Raw genomic sequence first — 19135 nt, 5'->3', positions numbered from 1 at the left:
AACCAGAGTGAGGGCATTTGTTGTCTTGTCCTCGTTCCTCTCCTAAGACACTTTCAAGGCTGAAATGGACGTCGTGTTGGTCTCTTAGGTCAGAAGCACTGGCCATTTTTAGCTTTCCTGTGACCCAGTTGAAATGTTGCTCTGATTCATTTCTTCCTCCTCACTGCACATGCCAGCCCCCCTGGGCCACCATTGTTTTCCTGCCTGGGCCTCCCTTCTCGTCTCTCTGACCCCGTCTCTGACTTTCCCACTCCAGCTCCAGACCCACTTGCTTTTTTCCCCAATCACTTTCTTGTGTCCACGGAGAGGACTGCTTCGTTTTGCCCTTTCCCCTGGTGAAAGAAACATGGATTTTCTCATTATCGCATTGTGTGTGTATTAACTGTGGATGGATCGGTAACTGGAGTGGTGTGGCTTGTGGGCAGGGTTAGCTTCAGCCATTTTTAGGGTCTATTTGCTGTACTTGGCCTTTCTTCTGCTTCCCTCTCCTACAGCTGGTCTTGGAAGAACAGGCACGTTGATAGCCTGTTACGTCATGAAGCACTACAGGTTCACACATGCTGAAATCATTGCTTGGATCAGAATTTGCCGGCCAGGCTCCATCATCGGCCCCCAGCAGCACTTCCTGGAAGAGTAAGTATAATGTCCCTTGTCGCATCATGTCCAGCCTGTGGTTACAAAACGGCTGTGTTGTTAGAGAAGGCTGTGCCTCTCATAGGCTGTTATTGACACGACGGCTAATGCATTCTAACTTGGTACCTTTTATATCTCTTAAATCAGGTGAGAGAGAAGAAAATCACAGAGCCATCTCTGCCTACCTTTTTTCTGTCATTTTCTATGTGTGATCTGGCTACAGTGCAATTTTCTTATGTCATTCCACTTGGCACTTTTCATTCTTTTCTTTTGTTTGCATGTCTAAAAGCAGAATGAAAAGAAGAAAACATAAGTAAGGTCAGTCACTAATTTTGGCAAGACTGTTGCTCTGCTGACGGCTGACGGAGCTGCTTATTAGGCTGCACCTTCTGAATACACCCGGGACCTTCCCAGGGAAGCAAAAGAGGAGAACTGGCTTTCAGCCTGGCCCTCCCTCTGCTAGCGTTGTGCCGCTAGTTAGAAGGGTCCTTCTAAGCCCTTTGCTCTCATTTGTTCACGTTCTGTTCCAAACCCACCCCGCATAACCTGCAAGGATGCATCCTTTTTGAACCATCTGTTCCTCCTAAAAATATTAGCATTTACCATCAATTCACCTATCAAGGAAATGAGGTGATGAAATTACCACCAGGTGGTCTTAGCGCGGCTATAAGATGTTATCAATTAGTGATAGTTTATCTCAAAACTTCAATTTTTTTCTTCTCATTGGGAATGGCTCTGTTATTACTCTTTGCAAGTTGAAATCAGTTGAGGTTGGTAGTAATGAATTTTGTAGAAAGAGGCTCTAAGTGTGCTCTTAGCATCTGAAATGATTAAGAAGATTTGAACCTGCTGAGGAGTTGCTTACTTTACTTATAGACCTAGAGAAACAATTGATAAGAAAATAAACATTGGGCAGGGCAGAGTGGCTCAAGTCTGTAATCCCAGCTACATGGGAGGCTTAGGTAGAAGGGTCACAGTCTGAGGCCAGCCTCAGGCAGAAAAAAAAGCACAAGACCTTATCTAAAAAAGAAATAGCACAGAAAAAAGCTAGAAGCATGGCTCAAGTGATAGAGAGCACTCAGTGCAAGGCCCTGAGTTCAAACCCAAGCACTGCTTCATTTTTAACTCATTTAACCCACCCTGAAATTATCATTTAGGAGAACATTCATTCAGGAGGCCTCTCTGAGTACTCGCCTTGCTCCAGGCACTCTGTGAGGTGCAGCTCACAGGTGAGGAGATGAGTGTCACCACTGGTCAGGGTCACCTTGCTTCTTCAAGGTGTCACATACCACAGGCCCCTGCTTCAAGCCTGCCCCTGCCTCTTCTCTCTGCCTTACCTGCAAATGATGTCAAAAGAAGTGAGGGATCCCAGCACCCACATTTGGGGTAGAAGCAAGGTTCTTTCCATGTGGAGGTGCTTAGTCTGTAAAACTTTGGGGACTTCCCTAGCTGTGACTCGTGCTTCAGCGCTTCAAGTCCTGTGAAAACCGGAGTGCAGGATTAACGCCAGTGTTAGTGTCAGCGAGTGTTTAGATTAGAGCCCTCCCGAGGGCAGGCCCCTTTTTGTCATTGCTCCTGTACCTTTTATACTTTGCAGTGTCTTTTACAGAACTTGCATGGAAAGGTGACTGCGTTGTCACGGACTTTTCACTTCTTTCAGGGGAGGGGTCCTTGGCTGGTTCTGCTAGGTATTGAGCTTGACTTTTTACTTTTTTATTCTCTCCTCTTTTGCATCATCTCTCGCTTTCTCCCCGTTCCACATCCATGGCTCAGTGTACCCCATGGGGGAAAACGTTGGTGACACTCATTCATAGGTTGATAGTTGTGTGCACACGGCATTCTTGGCTCTGGGGATTCAGCAGTGAACTTGGCAGCCGAGGTCCTTGTGCTCAGGGTGCTTCTCTTCCTAGGTAGGTGGCTTTGTGTACAGGATGGTCTCTGATGGCCAGTGCTGTGAAGATGTGATAGAAATGGCGGGGGAGAGGCTTTTAGACAGCAGTGAGGAGAGATCCAGGTCAAGGAGGTCTCTGAGGAGTGCTGAGACCTAGATGGCCACAAGAAGCCAGTCCTGTTCAAATCTGAGTTGTGTCCCATGTAGGGGGCACGTGGAAGTCCTAGAAAGGACATGTTCTTACTGTTTTAAAGTTGAGAGAGAGGGCTAGTGTGGATGGAGCATAATAACCTGGAAGAGGGTGACACGAGAGGTAGGTACCTGTGTAACCTCCCCAGGATCAAGAAATAGAACATTCTTTGTAACCAGATGCAGTAGCTCATGCCTGTAATCCTACTACGTGGGAGGCTAAGATCAGTCCAGCCCAGGCAAAAAGTTAGTAAGACCCATTTCAACCAAAAGCTGGGTGTGGTGGCGTGAGCCTGTCATCCCAGCTATGGCAAGAAGCATAAACTAGGAAGACTGTGGCTCAGGCTGGTCTGGGCAAAAAGCGAGACCCTATCTCCAAAATAACCAGAGAAAAAAGGCCTAGGGTCATGGCTCAAGTGGTGGAGCACCTGCCTAGCAAATGCCAGGCCCTGAGTTCAAACCCTAGTATTGCCAAAAAAAAAAAGAAGAAGAAGAAAAGGGAAGAAATAGAACATTTCCAGAGGTCAGAATAACCACTGTTCTGACTTGTAGCTGTCACATTGTAGAGGAGCTGTGCCTGCTTTTGAACCTTATGTAGATGGAACCACACTGTGTCTAGCTTCTTTTGTTCCACATTCTCTTCTTCATTGTTGTTGGTAGAAATAGCTTGTTCATTTTCATTGCTGTATAGCATTCTATTGCTTGAATTATGACATTTTAGTTCTCTTGAAGGGTTTTTAGGCTGTGCCCAGCTTTTGACTAGCTCATACCCTTCGGTGCACCCTCTGTTGGGTGTATACCTGTGAGTGGAACAGTTGGCTGTGTGTGTGTTCAGCGTTAGCAAGTATTATCCAGAATCTTCTGGGGATATGAAGACCCAAGGGATGAGCAGAAGTCTCTTGGTGCAGCATTTGCAGCGGGGAGAAGTGCATACTCTGAGGTATCCAGGTGACCCCAGTGGGGTGTCAGATCACAGGGACTGACGTGCTGGGGTGGCTTGGTCATCACTGCTAAACTTTGACCGACATCTCTGGCACCCCACCTCTGGCAACCACAATTCTACTCTGCTTCTATGAGTTTGAGTTTTTAGATTCTACATTTGAGGAGATCAAAATAAGCTTTTGGCTTATTTTGCTAAAGAGGCAAATCCTCCAGACTCAACCATGTTGCAAACGACACCCCTTCCTTTTCTTTTTAAAAGACTGAAAAGTATTCCATTATGTAAGTGCCCCATTTTCTACCATCCAAGTGCTAACCAGGTCTGACCCTGCTTGGCTTCTGAGATCAAGGTCGAGTGAGCTCAGGTGGCATGGCTGGAGTCCATTCACCCACTGGTGGACACTTGGTCATTGCAAATTATACTGCACTAAACACGGGAGTGCAGCTGTCACTTCAACAGACCCAGTGGTGAGGTAGCTGGATCTTTTTCTTTAGTTGTTGTTTTGTTGTTGAGGAATGTCCACCCTGCCTTCCATAATGGCTACCCTAATTCATACCTCATGTGGATGATTTGGACGAGACCAGAGGGTTTCACAGTGAGCCCACGTGTCTGAAGGGAGAGTCAAGGAAGAGACCAGGAGTTAATGGCATCAGACCCGCAATCTGCTAGGGCTTTGTGAGGACATTTTTTATTTTCCATGGGATGATGAAACATCAGTGGAGGGTTTTGAGCAGAGGAATGATGTAATCACACACCTGTAAACTAAAATTTTTATTTTTGGATAATTAGCAATTAACATGTAGTTGCCAGAAATAATTCAGTGAATGGATTTTTCCCAAATGTTAACATCTTCCCAAATTATAGTGTAAGGTAACCAGGGTATTGACATTGGTGTAGACAAGATACAGCTCTATCACCACCAAGACCCCATGCTGCCTTTCCATGGCAAACTCACCTCCTCCTATTTGTGTCCTTAACTCCTGGCAACTACGAATTGCTCTCCCTTTGTCATTTCAAGGGTGTTATGTAGATGGGCTCACAGAGCATATCACCTTCAGGCTTGGTATTTTTCACAAAGGATAATTCTCTAGAGATTCATCCAGGTACTTGTGGGTATCAGTAGCTTGTTCCTTTTTGTGGCCGCGTAGCATTACTGAAGGGTATGCACAGTTTTGGGGTATTACCCGTGAGGATACTGTCAATGAAAGGTTTTAGTGTGAGCATAAGTTTTCATTTCCCCAGGATAAGTACCATTTAGATGTCTTCTTTCCATATAAATTTTGGAATCCTCTTATCTAAGTCTGCAAATAATCCCGATGGGATTTGATAGGAATATGTTACACCTGGATCAGTTTGGGGAGAGTTTGCCGTCACTATTGTTTAGTCTTCTGATCCATAAAGTGCAGTGTCTGTGTTTTTAGATCCTTTTTGATTTCTTCCATTAGGGTTGTGTAGATTTCAGGATATAAGTCCTGTTTTGTTAGGCTCACACCTAAGTATTTGTTTCTGAGAAATTTTGAATGGTATTTGCAGTTTTATTCCCTGTCTCTATGTTCATTATTAGTATACAGACAGACAGCTGCTTTTTAATATACTTATTTTATACCCCAAAACCTAGAAAGCGTGTGTGTGTGTGTGTGTGTGTGTGTAGATTCTTGGGGATTTCTATGTATATAATTATGTAGTCCACAAATAGGATCATTTTCTTTCCTTTTCAACCTACATAGTTTTTATCTCTGTTTTATCCCTTGTTGCAGAAGCTAAAACTTTCCAGCATTGTGATGAATAACAGATTGGAGCAGACATCCTTGTCTTGCTCTTGCCTTTGGGACATCATCCAGGCTTTCCTCAGTAAGTGTGGTGCTAACCGGAGGTTTTCTGTAGGTGTCATTTAGCAGCCCGAGGAACTCCCTCGACTTCTATTTCTCTAAGAGTTTTATGAATGAATGCTGAATTTTGTCAAAGGTTTTTCTGTGCTGGTTTCTGTGGCCATAGAGCCTCCTCTTCTCCTTTTTCTCCTCCTCCCCTCTTCCTTCTTCCCTTTCTTTTTTTTGGGGGTGGTGGTAAGGGGAGACAGGGTCCTTTCTACGCTGCCAGGACTGGCCTGGGAATTGCTGTGTAGCCCAGGCTGGTCTCACACTCACAGTCCTCCTGCCTCAGCTCCCTGCATACTGAGATTATAGGCGTGTACACCACATCCTGCCAGAACTGGTATTAAATTTTTTTAATGCTTGGTAGAATTCCCCAGTGTTTCAGATTTCAGAGTTTGGAATATTCCTGTAGACTTTAGCATTTAATCATCCCTAATCTGAAAATTTAAAATCATTATCTGAAACCTTAAGTGCTAACATGACTCTGAGAAAGCTGCAGATTGTGGAGTGTTTTGGAGTGGCGATGCTCAGCTTGCAAGCTTGGCTTCATTCCTGGTATTTCTGATTCATGTCTTTCTCTTTTTTGGTCAGTCTTGTTAGAAGTTTGTCAGTTGTTTTGATCTTTTCAATGAGCCACCTCTTTGCTTCACTGATTTTCTCTTCAACGTGTTTTGTTTTTAATTCTATTGATTTGTCTTTTTATCTTTTTAATTTCCTTCTGCTTGCTTTTGGTTTATTTTGCTCTTTTTCTAGGTTCTTGAGCTGGGAGCTTAGATTCATTGATTTCAGACATTTCAATTTTTTACTAATGAGTGTATTTAGTGCTCTAAATTTCAGCTTTGTCCTAAAATTGTGATATGTTGCATTTTTGTTTTGTATCCATTTGCCTATGTCTGTCTATCTATCTATCTATCATCTAACTTTCTATAATCTATCTAATCATAGTCTAAAATACCATCTTATCAGTTTGAGTACTGTATAGAAACTTTACCTTCCTTTATACCCCCCATCTTCCCTGTTTATGTCTTAATTATTTCATCAGTGAACATTTAAAACCACAACAGACAGTGTCACAATTTTTGCCTCAACAACTAAACATCATTAGAAACTTATAAAGAGAAGAAGACATTCATTTTATTTACCCATATTATTGCTTGCTGCAGCTACAGCCTGCCTGCCTGCCTTCCTTCCTTCCTTCCTTCCTTCCTTCTTCTTCTTACATCTTTTCCTTTCGGTTTAGGAAACTTCTTTTAGTGATTCAGAGTAGATCTGCTAGATACAAATTCTCTTCCTTTTCTTTCCTCTGGGACTGTCTTAATTTTCTCATCATTCTTGAAAGTTCTTTTCTTTCTTCATTTGAAGACTGTAGCTCCACTTCCTTCTGTCTTCCATGGTTTCTGGTGAGAAGTCTGCTGCCTTTTGAGACGTTTTCCCTCCATGGGCACAGTATCATTTCTTTTTTGCTGCTTTCAAGATTTTTTTCCTTTGTCTCTAGTTTTCAGGATTTTTTGATTATGTAGGTCACGGCGTGGATTTCTTTGGGATTGTCTGTTTTGGAGATTTGCTCAGCTTCTTGAATGTTTCAATTTAAGTCTTGCCAGATTTGGAAGGCTTTCAGGAATTATTTCTTTAAAATACTTTCTCAGCCCTGCTCTCTTTCTGGCACTCTGTCAATGTGAGTGTTAGACCTTTTGACATAACCCACAGGTCCCTGAGGCTCTCTTGGATGATTTTTGTCCAATCTGTTTTCTCTTTGGTGCTCAGATTGGGTAGTTACTGATGTTCTATCTTCTCCTTCACTGAGTCTTCTGTCCTCTGCATTCTGCTGCTTAGTTCACCTGCTGCATTTTAAACTTTGGTTATTTTGTTTTTCCATTCTAAAATTATTTGGTTTTTCCTTATGCCTTCTTTTTCTTCACTGAGACTTTCTGTTTTTCATGTTTCTTGCATGCTTCTAATGTTTGTTGAAGCATTTTTATCCTAATTTATAATCTTTGCAGATAATCCTAACACCCTATCCTTGTGGTGTTGGCATTTGCTGACTGTCTCATGGAACTCAGTTAATGTCAAGGTCTGAAAATGTTGACTTGGACATTTTCTTAGGATGTTCAGAGTCTCTGTCTTCTTATACTGCTCCATTAGGGATAGTGGTGAGGTGGGAGATTTTCTGTCTTGTTACTACAGGAAGAGGCAGAATTCTGGGTTCCCTACTTTCTTCTGTTGATACTCAAGGTTGTGGGCTTCTTGTCTCTGCTGGGTGGATTTGGGAGGTGCGTCCCTCCACACATGGCTTTGTTGACTCCAGAATTAGGGTAGTCTTGTTCCTGAGGGCTTGAGTGGAAATTTTTCTCTACTGGGTCCCCTCTGATACCACCTGGGTTGATAGGGGACAGGTGGCTGTGATGCTGATTGGGGCAGAAGTCCAGTTCTACCTCTAATACCTTAGTGGAGAGTGGAGCTTGGGTTAGGAGACCTCACTCCCTGGCTCTCTACTTGGTCACCTTTGACACCTCTCTGACTAGGCAGGAAGGGAATTGGGGTGTCTCTTGACAGCCTGACAGGGGTGAACAGAGATCTGGGATCTCTGTTCAGCCTTTGCTGGCTAGGTAGGATATAGCCATGTTTATTTTTTGTGGTGTTTGGCTTGACTAGAGAAGTCATTGTTTAAAGTTTTTCTGTCTTATTACGATACCTTTTTCCTAGTGCTTTGACTAGAGAGAGTAGGATTTTGTTGAGGCTTTAAAAAAACCCATCCTGTTGCCCTTAACGCAGAGAAACTAAAGCAGATACCTTAAAAGCAACTGAGGCCAATAGGAAAAGGGGACCAGGAACTAGAGAAAAGGTTAGATCAAAAAGAATTAACCTAGAAGGTAACACACATGCACAGGAACTCAATGTGAGTCAACTCCCTGTATAGCTATCCTTATCTCAACCAGCAAAACCCCTTGTTCCTTCCTATTATTGCTTATACTCTCTCTACAACAAAATTAGAGATAAGGGCAAAATAGTTTCTGCTGGGTATTGAGGGGGTGGGGGGGAGAGGGAGGGGGCGGAGTGGGTGGTAAGGGAGGGGGTAGGGGCAGGGGGGAGAAATAAAAAAAAAGCCCATCCCAGTGATATTTCTGATTGTTCCCTTCTTTAGCCCCAAGACTGGGATATATATGACAAAATGAAAATACACAGAAGTCATCACTATTGAGTCTCAATGTTCCTAACTAGTTTGCCTTCTACTTTTCAGAGTCTTCTTAAGCTTGTTTTACTTATAATATGTAAGATTTTAACTTTTATTCAGTGAGAAGAATAGGGAAAAGTATGTCTACTTCATCTTCCTATATGTAGTGTCAGAGCCTTATATTTTAAGATAATTAGTCTGTCTTTAATGTTCAGCATGGAATTTGCTATGGGGGGGCTGCATAATACCCCCTAAATATGTGTGAACTATAATCCTTGGTTTACTTTACATGGAAAAAGGAATTTTGCAGAAGTGATTGTTCTTGATGTAGGGAGATTATTCTAGATCATTCCATGGGCCCAGTGTAATCTCAAGGTCCTTAGATGAGGGACACAGGAGAAGTCTTTTAAAGGAGAAGCAGTGAAGCAGGTTGGAGTGATGCACTTTGAAAGTGGAGGAAGGGGCCGTAAGCAAAGCAAGATGGTGGCCAATGGAAGTTGATGCAGATGAGGTGACAGAGTCTCCCCTTGGAGCTTCCAGAAGGAATCAACCCAGTCTTGACTTCAGCCCAGTGAAACTGCTCTCAGACTTTCAAACTCCAGAACAAAAAAACATAAGCTTGTGTTCTTTGAAACCACTGTGTTTGTGGTTATTTTTCACAGTGGCCATGGGAAATGAGTCCATCTGTGTAGTCAGTGTATCTGTACAGGAGGACGTATGGATCCTAATGGCGAGCATGGATATTCTGCACTTCTCTTATTCATCACACTTTCTAATTTGGAGTGTTTGACATGGGGGAGTCGTGTGATCTGAGTATTATTTAAGGGAGATAGGGCTCCACCCTGTGAGATGAATCAGATGGATGGAGATCGGAATCAGAGCGGCTAAAAAGGAGACTGCCGCAATCTGTCAGGGAGACAGGGTCAGACAAAGGGTATAGACATTGGTCTCAAGAGTCAGGGATGGGTACCAGAAAAAAATATCAGGCCTTGGAGACTGACTAATGACATACGAGATGAAAAGTGCAAAGTCAACGATGGGATGACGCAAAAGCATGAATGATTAACGTGTTCATTAAGAAAGAAATGAGAGTAAAGAAGTTGTCTGCTAGAATGTATCTGTCACTAATGACCGAATAAGTTAAAAGGATTGTCTTCCTTCTTTCAGGGGTGAAAAGCCAATCAGTGCTTTTTAGGTGGTGTTAATTCCAAATCTGTGAGAGTAGAAAAGCTGGTTTATCATAGCCTGCTCATCCTTGCAGATCAAAAATATGTCCAGGTGTTCGATTTCTGTGTCTTAAGGAAGCATTCCCTTTTTCACTGGAAGCCAGTTATCTGTCAGCATCTTCTAAGCTGATGATGAAATTGTATATTGGGCAGCTCAAGACCTCTTCTTCATTGTGGTCTGATATTTTATATCTCATTTCTTCCTAGGATATAAATAAAGCTTCCTGTTTACAAAATAACCACCAAGTGTTTTTCTTTTACTTAAAGCTGAAGTTCTTAAGCTAAAAATATGACTCTGTACCCAAAATATTTCTTCCGTCAAGGTTCTTACAATGATGTACAAATGTGTCTCTTGACGTGGGGCCGACTCTGAGCTCCTCCCTCTCGGAGGCCACCGGGAGAGGTGCAAAGGTGGGGTAGACTGCATTTACACTTTGGTCCTCTGTATCTATTGAGCATTGGGGCTGCCTTCTGAGTCACAGCAGAGTTTTGTTCATCATTGAGGAGCTGGTCTTGTGCTCTTGTGAGAACTCACAGCTTATAGAGATCCTTAACTTATGGGATTGAGTGTGGTGGCGTTTAGAGGACTCAGCCATGCCAAAATCTGACCTCTGCAAGGAGCTCTCTCTCTGTAAAGCAGAGCTACCTTTTTGAATTAAGTTGTCTTTCCTAAGGAAAATTCTGTGGTTAAACCCTTTAGCGTTCTTAAATCCTTAAATCAGAAATTCCCCCATTCTGCTTTACTATCATGAGTATTTTCATAACGTCTCATCAGCTAGATCTTTTTCTGCATTTTATAGCTAGCCATAGCCTTTCCATTTCCTTCAGAGTATGTGTGACATTAGCGTGTGCCCAGGTCACTTGGAGATCTTGTGAATGTAGTTTTGGATTCAGTAGTCTGGGCAGTGACTTGAAATTTGGTATTTCAATCCAGCTCCCAGGTGACGTGAAGATGGTAGGCCTTGAACTGCATTCGGTGACAAAGGTTTGGCTCATTTTACTCTGCAGATAGCAACTTACACCACGTCTCATGTTGGCGCTTAGAGCGTTTGGTAAATTTCCCAGTTGGGTTGAGCTGGATCCAAAATTAATACTTTAACCATTGTTTTTAGTTAAGGAAAAAAAAAAAAAAGAAAAATAAGACAAAGAAAACCTGTTTAAAAAAATGCATGAAATACTCTTAACAGAGCTAAAAAAACTCAGATTTTGTTGAGTTTGAGTTGAGTTGATCATTACTGTTTCTTTTTATACTTTTTAAAAGTGCCTGCAGTACATCAAAGAATACAGATTAAAAATATAATCAATTTAAGAATTTAGTATTTTGTCTTTTCTAAATATAAAATTTAATTCTTAAATATTATTAAACATTAGCATTTACAGAGAGGATACTGTGGTTTCTGTGTTGGGATAGCAGGCATGTTGGATAAGCTTTAAAGTCACATTTCACAGTAACACTGGGTTACAGATGCCTCATGTTTTCTTTTCTGGCCTTCCTGCTGCATCTTCTAATCCATTTAGCGACTGTCAGTTGACATTGGAGCTTGACAAAGCAAAAATAAAATCTGAAACTGATTTCAGATTTTGGCATTAAATGTACAACAGAATTTTAGGCATTTTTGGCATCAAATTTTTTTTTGGTGGGTCTGAGGTTCGAACTCAGGGCTTCATGCTTGCAAAGCAGGAGCTCCGCCACTTGCGCCACACCTCCAGTCTATTTTGCTGTAGTTATTTTGGAGATGGGGTCTCATGAATTATTTGCCTGGGCTGGCCTCGAGCCTCGACCCTCCTGATCTCAGCCTCCCAAGTAGCTGGGATTACAGTTGGGTACTACTGGAGCCCAGCTTTTTTTTTTTTTTTTCTAAACCTTTTTATCAGCACATATCATTTGTACTAGGGGTTTCATTGTGACATTTCCATATGTGTTTACAATGTACTTGGACTAGATTCACCCCTCCATCACTCTCCCCTCATCCCCTTTCTTCCCCTTCTTAAAACAATTTCAGCAGCTTTCATTGTCCTTTTTTCACACAAGTATATCGAGTACGTTGACTGTATCTGCTCACCCGCTCTTTGTGCCTGCCTCCTCTCACTAGCACTCACCCCCAGCTGGGCCTGTTTTACCTTGCTGTCCTTGATTTTTTTGGGTATATATTCACTGCTCAAGGAGGTTGTGCTGAGGTATTTCACACGTGACTGCTTACACTTTCTCTGTCCCCCCGCCCAGTAATTCAGCAGCCTTCAGTGAATTTTGTTATGTCATCTTCATACGCAGATGCAGTAAATTGCAGTTAATTCACTCTCTATCTGTGTCTGTTCCTCTACAACCCCCCAGGCCCCTCAGACAGTCACACTATCACACTCATGTTCCATTTCTCTATCTGTAATCGTATATGTGTATTTATGTGTACGTTTGTCTTTTAAGCCTAGCTTCCTAGGGAAAATGTGATTTTTGTCCATCTGGATCTGGCTTACTTCACTTACCATGATGATCTCCACTTCCATCCATTTACTTGCAAACAACATAATTTCATTCTTCTTTGTGACTGAATACTACACCATTGTTTTCCATGGTGGTTGTACTAATTTGCATTCTCACCAGCAGTGTATAAGGGATCCTTTTTCCCCACGGCCTTGCCAACATTGGTGTTGGTGTCTTTGCTACAAGCCATTCTAGCAGGAGTGAGGTGGAATCTTAATGTGGTTTTGATTTGCATTTCCTTCATGGTCAGGGATGTGAGCATTTTTTTGTGTGTGTGTTTATTAGCCATTTGGACTTCTTCCTTAGAAAGTTGTCAGTTCAGTTCAGTTGCCCATTTCTTCATTGGGTCATTGATTTTGGGGGGTTTAGTTTTTTGAGCTCCCTGTATATTCTGGTTATCAGTCCCTTGTCTGATGAATAGCTGGCACAGATTTTCTCCCACTCCGTGGGCAGCCTTTTAAGTCTAGTGTTGCTGTGCAGAAGCTTTTTAGTTTCATGTAGTCCCATTGTCAGTCTTTTCCCTTATTTGCTGAGCTATTGGCGTTCTGTTCAGGAAGTCACTGCCTTATCCCTGTGTGTTCCAGTATTTTCCTTCTTTTCTGTAGTACTTTCACAGTTTCAGGTTTTACACTAAGGTCTTTGATCCACTTTGAATTGATGCCATCACAGGGTGAGAGACTGGGATCTATTTTCAGTCTTCTATAGGTGGAGTTCCAGTTTTTCCAGCACCATTTTTTGAACAGGCAATTTTTTTCTCCAACACATGTTTTGGGCCCCTTTGTTGAAGATCAAGTGGCTGTAGCTGCGTGGGTTTGTGTCTGGGTCCTCTATTCTGTTCCACTGCTCTCCATGTCTGTTTTTGTGCCTGTCCCATGCTGTTTTTATCACCATGGCTCTGTAGTATAGTTTGAAGTCAGATATTGTGATACCTCCAGCATTGCTCTTTTTGCTCAAGAATGCTTTGGCTATTTGAGGTCTTTTGTGCTTCCATATGAACTTTAGGGTTGATTTTTCAATCTCTGTGGAGATTATCATTGGAATTTTGATGGAGACTGTACTGAATATATAGATTTCTTTTGGTAGTGTAGCCATTTTCACTATACTGATACTGCCGATCTGTGAACATGGGAGAGCTTTCCGCCTTCTAATGTCTTCTTTGACTTTTTTTATTCAGTGATTTATAGTTTCTTTTGTAGGTCTTTCACTTCCTTCATTAAATTATAAATAGGCATTTTATTTCTTTGAAGCTGCTGTAAATGGTATTATTTTCCTCAGATTGTTCATTGTTTGTGTATAGAAACGCTACTGATTTTTATGTATTGATTTTGTATCCTGCTCCTTTGCTGAATGCATTTATAAGATCTAAGTGTTATTTTGGTAGAGTTTTTAAGTTCTTTCAGGTATAAGATTGTATCATCTGCAAATAGGAATAATTTGACTTCTTCCGTCACTATTTGAATCCCTTTTATTTTTTTCTCCTGTCTTATAGCTCTGGCTAGGAATTCTAGTACCATGTTGAATAAGGGTGGGGAGAGTGGACACCCCAGTGTCATTCCTGATTTTAGAGAAAATGGTTCCAGTTTTTCCCGTGTAGTATGATATCAGAAATTTATCTGGAAATACTCATGCCAATTACTCTAGATAGAAGATTGAAATTTTTACTCGATCTTTTGTGGTGAAATATGTGTAACATAAACTTCACCATTTTAACCATTTTTAAGTGTATATTAGTAACTTTGACAAAGGTATGCAGCCATCACTACTATCTATTTCCAGAAGTTTTTTTTTTTTCATCTTTCTAAGCAGAGACTTTGTACCGATTAAACAGTAAGCCTTTCCCTCTTCCCCCAGCTCCTAGCAACCTCTGTTCTACTTTCTCTTTCTATGAGTTTGCCTGTTCTAGGTACCTCACATAAGTGGAGTCATGTGGCAGTTGTCCTTTTGTGTCTGACTTATTTAATTTGCTATATTTTCAAGATTCCATGTTGTAAGTGGAACATGTTCATTCTTGTTGGATGTGTCAGGATTCATTGGCCTTTTGAAGGCTGAATAATATTCCATTGTATACATGTGTAGCACATTTTGTTTATGCATTCATTAGGGTTGTTTCCACTTTTAAGCCATGGTGACTAATGCCGTTGTGAACATGGATGCTTCAGTGTCTGCTTGAGGTTCTGCTCTCACTTCTTGGACATCTTTCCAGAAGTACAGTTGCTGGATCATGCAGTAATTCTCTGTTCAGCAATTTGAGGAATCGCCGAGCTGGTTTCCAACACCACATTCATTCCCACCAACAGTGCACGAGAGGTCCAATTCCTCTGAATCCTCACCTTGGATTTTTTTTAAGTTTATTTTTTATGATACTGGGGTTTTGAACTCAGGGCTTCATACCTGCTAGGCAGGTACTCTTCCACTTGAGCCACATCGTCAGGCTTTTTTCTCTGGTTATTTTGGAGAGACGGTCTTTCTTTCTTGCCCAGGCCAGCCTGGACCTCAATCCTTCTCATCTCAGCCTCCCACATAGCTTGGGATGACAGGCACAGCTATTGGTGACATGGGCTCTCGTGAACTTTTTGCCTGGGCTGGCCACAAACTGTGATCCTCCCCATCTCAGCCTTCCAAGAAGTTAGGATTATAGGTGTGAGCTACTGGCGTCCTGCCTGAATGGTTTTGTTTAGCTTCCTGGGCTCTGAATAAAAGCACAGAAAAAGGTTAAAGGTGGGAAAAGCATTGAGAGCAGTGGGATGTTAGGTTTAGTAGAAAGCTTGCATTTTGGCATGGCACAACAACGATCTAACACTTAATTATGACAGTCCATGTCTAAAACCAGATTTAGTCGCTGGGATCTTTTTAGGAATTCCCTGACTCATTTTTTCCCTTCTAGTTTTACTTTGTTGTGTATTTCAGAATCAAGAGGCTTCTCCCATACTTTCCAAAATTCTTTTCCTAAATGGCTTCCTCCTAAGTCTTTGCAGGACTCCCTGAGTACTGAGTACTTTCTTTTTTTTTTTTTTGGTGGTATTGGGATTTGAACTCAGGACCTCATGCTTGCTAGGCAGTTGCTCTACCACTTAAACCATTTTGCTCCCTGATTCTCTGTCTCCTTCCCATCTCCATCTCTTGTGTTGGCTTCTGATCTGTTTTCTCTGATATTCACTTAACTGTTACAATAGTCAATTCTTAAAGCCAGGAGCTACCTCTGTGTCATAATAGGCATGGGTTGGTGGGTAGGAGGCACATGGGAAAGAGTAGGCCTGGGCTAAGTTAGAACATGGGCTGGTTTCCCAAAATGACCAAATGGTGGCTTTGGATGGACATTTGGTGGGATCATCCTGGGAAGAACATTTCAGGAGCAATAAAGTGAAGAATTGGGCTGGTGTCAGAGAGGGTTGGCACGGACTTAAGGATGCGAGGGAGAACCAGTCAGCAGCAAGCAGGTGCGCAAACAGTGACTTCTGTTGTGTTATGGACTCAAAACCCGAAATATTTATCAATGTGAAACTGGCTTGTGTTTCATCAGCAAACCATTAAAATCAGATATTCTCAGAGAGGTATGAAGTCAGAACCAATGACAAATTGATGCGTGACAAAGCCAAGTGACTTAGTTCTTTTTCTTATTTCCCACACTTGGCTTGCCCACACCTGACCAGAGTCAAGACGAAGGTCTCCCGTCACTTCAGAGCACATAAGCTGTGAGCAGAGGGTCATCATTTCATCTGTCTTAGAAAACGCACCACCTCATCGGATGGTTTGTTTTCATGGATGTGTCAGAACCCTAGATTTTGAGTTTAAATGCTAAATACTTAAAAATACAGTTTTCCCTCTCTTGTTTGAGACGGGGCTTTTAAGCAGTATCAGACACCGCAATGAAAGCCCGGGTGGTGAGGAGGCGCTCGCATGGAGGGTGGCTTTCTTAGGAGGCATTTGCACTCCGAATCACTTAGCAACACTCAGATCGGCTCTGACACCTTCTGCAGCTTTAATATTCAGGATCAAATCAAGTCTTTCCAGAGAGGGGACAGATTGAGTCTTTTAAACCAAGCAAGTGAAAGTTGTCACTTTGCAATTTTCACCTTAAGGCTGGTGGCAGTATCAGACTTTTCATTTCATAACTTATTTTGGAATCAGATTTTTTTTTTTTCACTTAGCTTCTCAGGTCCTTTTCTCTGCCTCTGTTCCCATTCATGACTTTTATTCCTATAGACCCTCTCAGGATCTTCCCTTTATTTTGGCTGTCACATTGCGATTTCCTAGCCTGGCACCCAGGGCCCACGAGGAGCTTGAGCTGTGTCCATCACCTGCTTCTCTAAGGTCTTCTGCTTCTGCAAATTAAATAACCCACTCCCTAAACGTGCTGTGTTCTTTGAGATCACTGCGGCTCCAGCCTAGGCACAGTGTTTTCTTTGCTGGCTCCTTTTTGATTATTTTTCTAGAAACGGTCATGCATTGCTTACAGACAGGGATATGGTTGGAGAGATGTGTCCTAGGTGATTCTGTTGACTTGGGAACATGATAGAGCATCCTCATACAAACTGAGATCGTGGAGTCAATCACTTAACACGGCCTCTGGAAGAGACAGGGTGAATGAGATGTACGAGGCTGCCGTCGGCATAATATGGCAGAGCGTTGTAGAGTGGAGGATTTTAAATAAGTCATCTGTTGTCAAGTGTTGCGTACTGTACAGGACTTGGGTGCCATCCTCCCACAGTAGGTTCGTTTACAGTAGAATTGCACAAACGTGTTGTGCTGTGATACCGCTGTGGCTCCCACGTCACTAGGCAGTAGGAAATTTCAGCTCCATAAGATTGAAATCTTACGGGACTGTCTACATAGATGCGGTCCATTGTCAAGTACACAGCTGTCGTTCTGGATTCCCGGGCAGTTTCCGGTGCCTTCAGTTTGAGCTGGGTTCGGTTCCACTGGGGTCCTCTGTGACTCTTTATCACAGGGCTTCGTACTCTGCATTTCAGTCATTTGCCTTTCTCATCCTGAACTGGGAACATCTTGGGGACAAGGACTGGGTCTTTGTACTTATGTCCCTCTCCTTTCTCTGCGTTTCTTTTGTCTGGATTTCTCAGCATTGGTGACAAAGCTGAGCCTCTGTTGTCACAATAGCTCTTAGACATTCGCGTTAGAATTTAGCAGCTGTCTTGGATCTGCTCTGTCTCTCTCAGGGACTCTGCTATTTTTTTTTTTTACTGCTGTTTGAAGTCGTAAGATTTGAGCATCAGATCAGGGACGTATTTTCAGAGGATGTGTTAATTTAGTTAGTAACATGTTGGCGTGAAGTAGAAAGGCTGGAGGAATAAAAGTGAAAACAAGAAATATTTATTTCATAAATATTGTACAAAAGAACGAAATGTTAAGAGTTTGTTTTAAATCCGTATTTTTACAGTTGGCATAGAAAAATGAACTGGGACTCGGGTATGCTAACCTCATCAATTACCCAGCCAAAGCTCAGGAAATGCAACTCCAGCCCCAAGAAGTAACTTCTGCTGCAACAGAAGGCAGAAGACTGCTTCACTCGCTAGTGAACCGCTGTGGAGAGATTTCTGGAATTTCAGTTTTACTCATATTTTTTAAAAACTCAGAAGATTTTAAAAACTACTTAACATGTTGGAAATATACTAGAAGTTTCCTAAGTTAATTTAAACTAGTTTAAATTTTAGAATGATATTACAAATGCTGTTAGTTTTTTTTTTTGGCAGTACTAGGATTTGAACTCAGGGCCTTATGCTTGGTAGGCAGATGCTTTACCACTTGAGCCACCCCACCAGCCCTTTGCCATCTCTTATCTCTTTAGAGGTTCTTTTTTATACTTGTCTAGCTTACCTGCCTTGATCTTTGTTTGTTTTTTTATTTAAAAAGTGAATGACGTATTTTTTTTTTTAAGTTAAACAGTGTAGACTGTAGTAGAAAGCGAACGCTTCTTTTATGACCATTCTCAGAAGTAACTAATATTTCCCTGGGTGTTCTAGAAACTGTGAATTTTTTGTTAACGTTGGAACCTTTTCTCCTTTTACCACACTTTCCACGTTGTCACTCATTAATGCTTTAGTTCATAGCCACTCTTTCCTGCTACCACAGGTAGGTCTGTCACAGGCTTTTTAGCAGCTATGTCGTAACTCACAGAATGAGTCTACTATAATCTAAAAAGCTGTTTTGCTAGCAGGGTATCTCCGATATTTTCCTATTATAGAAGGTGTTTCTACAAGCACTTTTGTATCTTCTCCACAGTGTGTTTTTGCAGGATGATTACCTACCTGTGCACGGGGGGAGGGACTAAGCATGTGCAATGGTCCTGTGGCTCACAGGTTAATTTATTCTCAGGCTGGTGGAGTGGCTCAGGTGGTACAGTGTCTGCCCAGCAAGTGTGAGGCCCTGAGTTCAAATCCCTCACACCACAAAGAAAGGGAACTCATGCCTCAAGACTTTCAACAGTATTTAACCATAAATGCTAACAAATGCTACCATTCTGATTTGTGAATAAACTTTGTTTAAAAGGGGAGATGGGTCACTATCTGACATCCTGTGAAACATTTAGGGGTTTTTGTTTTTTAACTACTGCTTTTCTCCTTGTGCTGTAAACCTGAGTTCTATGTGACACACGGATGATACATACAACCTTTGAGAGCAAGTGTGGAACCCGTCTCTTACCGGTGGTATCTCCTTGACATGCTGTCGTTTCTTCACGACGCACCACGGTGTCTGTAAGCTGATTTCTCTATATGTGT

The 19135-nt window shown here is 42.0% G+C and overlaps 1 protein-coding gene across 7 annotated transcripts in view; it reads left to right on the top strand.

The window, feature by feature from the left end:
* Cdc14a (cell division cycle 14A) overlaps positions 1-19135 on the top strand; it is a 155416-nt gene that overhangs the window by 95113 nt on the left and 41168 nt on the right. For all 7 annotated transcript variants that reach the window (XM_074050900.1, XM_074050898.1, XM_074050901.1 and 4 more), the window contains one exon: positions 495-633. In XM_074050900.1, coding sequence (XP_073907001.1) covers positions 495-633 — 139 coding nt within the window. The remainder of the gene's footprint in view (positions 1-494; positions 634-19135) is intronic.

The sequence above is a fragment of the Castor canadensis genome, chromosome 12 (assembly GCF_047511655.1).
Source record: "Castor canadensis chromosome 12, mCasCan1.hap1v2, whole genome shotgun sequence".
Classification (NCBI taxonomy): domain Eukaryota; kingdom Metazoa; phylum Chordata; class Mammalia; order Rodentia; family Castoridae; genus Castor; species Castor canadensis.
This window is presented reverse-complemented; position numbering and strand designations above follow the sequence as displayed.